At 36.6% G+C, this 3526-nt stretch overlaps 1 protein-coding gene across 2 annotated transcripts; it reads left to right on the forward strand.

Annotated features, from left to right (window-relative positions):
- Positions 1-250: 250 nt before the first annotated feature.
- On the forward strand, positions 251-3320 carry LOC126620833 (uncharacterized). 2 transcript variants are annotated; one of them, XM_050289162.1, is made up of 4 exons: positions 251-378; positions 571-673; positions 2058-2229; positions 3011-3320. In XM_050289162.1, the coding sequence occupies exons 1-4, from the start codon at positions 307-309 to the stop codon at positions 3072-3074; spliced, it is 411 nt and encodes a 136-aa protein (XP_050145119.1). In that variant the 5' UTR covers positions 251-306; the 3' UTR covers positions 3075-3320. The 2 variants fall into 2 exon arrangements, with proteins under 2 accessions (XP_050145119.1, XP_050145120.1); XM_050289163.1 differs by having other exon boundaries at positions 3014-3320.
- Positions 3321-3526: the final 206 nt, after the last annotated feature.

The following is a 3526-nucleotide window of genomic DNA, read 5'->3' on the forward strand; positions in this document are numbered from 1 at the left end:
ATTTAATTTTAAGTAAAAAATTTACAATTATTTTTGAACTCACGATAAATAATAAACGGATTTGATTGAAAATTCTCCGCAATCCTCATTCAAAATTCACGATGACTTCAACGAAACAGAGTTTTATGAAACTAATTGAAACCTCAAGGATGTCAGTGTTATTTCTAAAACCTTCGGGGGGTTTTCCGTAAATTGCACTGAAGAAAAAGGGTTCAGAAAACTTCCACCGTTTGTGCCAACTCCCCAATCGCGTCTGCTCTGCGGAGGCTCGGCAGTGCCGGTAAATAAAATCAGTTCGTGTTGACGATGGAAGGGATATTAGGGCAGAACAGGGTTGACGATGTGAGCTGGCTCTGCTCGCTCTCTGAGTCCGAACTTGTAAGTATTATTTACGTACTTAATTTCTTGATTTATTATTTTTTTGGTAAATTTAAATTATGAATTCGTTTGTTAATTTTCATTGTTCATATCAAATTGTACATAGAAAAGTAGACAAGTTGACGTTAAAGATTAGAGCTTTATGGTTAATGGGGTCGAAAAATTGGAATTAAACACACAATTTTATGGCAGGACATGTTGATTAGCATAAAAAGGATTGTTCTTCATCGTGCAAGGATGATTGGGTGCGATGAACTTGCTCAAAAGTTTGATCTCAAGGTGCTTCGAGCTCTTGGTATGTCCGATAGGCGGTAGCTTTATCTGTTTCGATGTTTTTTGTTTTGCTTGGCTGTCGAATTTCGAATTGAGCTCTTGATTCGAGCAATAAAGAAAGTAAAATACCTCATTGATTGCATTGTGCATAAAGTTCGAAACTTTGTGTTCCAACTTTTGATTGCGTGTTAAGGGTTTGGTATATGAGTGATACGGTTAAAAATTGTGATTAGCATCTGCATCAGAAGCCGAAGCTTATGATGAGCGTTCTTATATGATCCTTGGATGGATTGAGGCTGGGTTATGTTTTCAACAATGAAAGCCAAAAGTTGATGCTTTAACTGACAATTCTGTTTACTTATGAGGGGATTTGTGGTATTGACAATAAGGGTATCGGATTGAGGGGTAGAACTTTTGCTCGTCTTTTCTGCAGTAGTTGTCACTTAAATTATAGCTCACTGGTTTATTATGGATTTCCAATTTCAATAGTGAGAAATGTGTTTTCTGTTAATTGGTGACATTCTTTGCTGGAAACTATGTGTGGCTTGTTACTGCGTTCCTGAGAATAATGTGAGAGGCGAAATAAGCTATTTATACTTGTTTCTCAACTTCGTAATTAAAGTAAACCCTGGTGGTTTCTCCTCAGGTTTTTCACTTGGAAAAGATCTGTAGATTATATATTGTAATTGCCTTGCACGGAGGCTGGACTCAAGAAAAGACACAGTAAACAAGTATGTTGGCCTCAGCTTAAGAAAGAAGAAAAGGGCTACTTGTGCCTTTTCTTTTAACAACCAAGTGAAGATCAAATGAAATCCGAGCTCAAATCTGCGGCTTTTTTCATATCAATAAACAAGTGCACAATAAGGGGCTTGACTTTCATACAGTTCAGAATATACTTGAGAATAATTTTCTAGGGCTGTCAATTAGGCTTGACTTTCATACAGTTTCATGTAGTTGTGGCTGCTAGCTTTATTTTCTTGGACTTGTGCTTTGGATGTGCAACTCGGATTTGCCTTTCCTTCTTTTTGAATAATCCTCCTTATGATCTTTTTCTGTTTTTGAAATACTGAAATTAGCAGAAGGAAAGAGCAAATTCTTGCTTTATTTGGTGTGGCTTTGCTTGTTTTGTTTGGGAAGGTTTGGTTGCATACCTCCATTACATATCACATTCGGGATAGTGTTTGGTTTGCATGGGTGTTTCTGGTTTGGGATTTGATCAGGCCTCATTATCCTGAAACCAATATCCCTCCTACATGTTTTGGATGCCTTTTAATGTTACCTCTTGGTAAAGATCAAGCTTCAAGCTACTAGATAACTAGTAATAGAACTTTTTGTATTTGAGTTTTTATATTTAGAAGCGCACAATTTTGTGACTGTATTCATTTCATCACTGAGGATTTGTGCAGCATTTGTTCTGATGGAATGCGTCAAAGATAAGGTAAAGGACTTGGCACCGCCAGAATCTGCTGCATTTATGGGAAGTTGCAATCTATTAAAACATAACCTTGGTGATATTATGAGTCTTGAAGAGATAATGGCCTGTATTGGTATTGATTCGAGAAAGGGTCCAATAAAAAGGTTAGTTCAGACAACAAGGGTCAATATTGCTTCTTTTTTGGTAACAATATGATGTTTGTGAGTTGTAATATGTGTATGTGTGTGTATATGCAAATGACTAAAAGCATATGTAAACGTACATGGACATGTTTATGTGGGTGAGAATGGCTGATCGCTTTTTTTTCTTAGACTTTTTATTCACTTGTGGTTCTGTTTTTTTTTCATGCCTTTGGTATTATTGTATGTCTAGTAATGCAGACAACAATATGCCGCAGGAAACACTATTGAGTCTTGGTTCTGTGCTGGTAGTATTTATATGCTGTTGATACTGATTTATACTTACTTTCTCAAGTTTGTGGAACCATGGGAATTCTCATAAAGTTTATCATATGAAATTTTTTTGAGGGTCGATTTTTACCAAGTTTCAGAATGCATGTGGTGGCTCCAACGTTTAATACTCTTTTCAAACTGAATTGATATTGTTTTTTAGCTGGCAATGAGTGGTGAAACAGGACGCCAAATTTCCCCCCATGGATAACCTTGGTGTTTCATAATTTCCTTTTGATGTCCCCTCTCTCCCAAACCCCATCATCCTTTAAATACTAATCCTTACCGGATTCAGCATAAGCATGAGCATGATGTTGGTTTTTTTTTTTACTGGAAGTTTTTTACCTGCCAAAAAGATATGCAATGGTTTCGAAAGGTCAATCATGTATTGTACATATGCATCAGGTGTTAATTTTATGCTTTTAGCTCCCTACCACTAGTTGATTAACTTCAGTTACATTTTTCTCTGTACCAGAAGACCGCACAAAGAAACTACACGAAATCAAAAGAAACAGAAAACTGAAGCCAGTGAATTATGAGATCAGGAATCGCAGAGGCAGAGAAGAATAGTCACGTGTTTATAACACGAGTGAGTTTCCAGTGCCCCACTTTCGGAAACAGGTTCTAAATGTGTAGTTGGACTCGAACAGATCATACAGGAGCGGAATTCATCTCTTTTTGTTCTATTTTATATGTGTATGAAGGCCAAGGTCTAAATTACTTGAAATTTTGTACTGATCTTACATAATTTTGGAAATATCAATGCAAGGCTTCTTATAACTTTAGTCCTGTTGCACTTGCCATTTAATTTTTTCAAGAATAGTTATTATTTATTGAACTCGAGATAAATTCTAATGTTTTATTAAGTCTCTTAATGCGATCCTATACTCTTATCCCTCCCTTTTTTAGGTATGTCTGGTGTGTCTGCGTGCGTGTGTTGGAGAGGCTTTTTGTGCTGCAAGCGCGCGTATGGACCAATGAACTGAAACCC

The sequence above is a fragment of the Malus sylvestris genome, chromosome 5 (assembly GCF_916048215.2).
Source record: "Malus sylvestris chromosome 5, drMalSylv7.2, whole genome shotgun sequence".
Classification (NCBI taxonomy): Eukaryota; Viridiplantae; Streptophyta; class Magnoliopsida; order Rosales; family Rosaceae; genus Malus; species Malus sylvestris.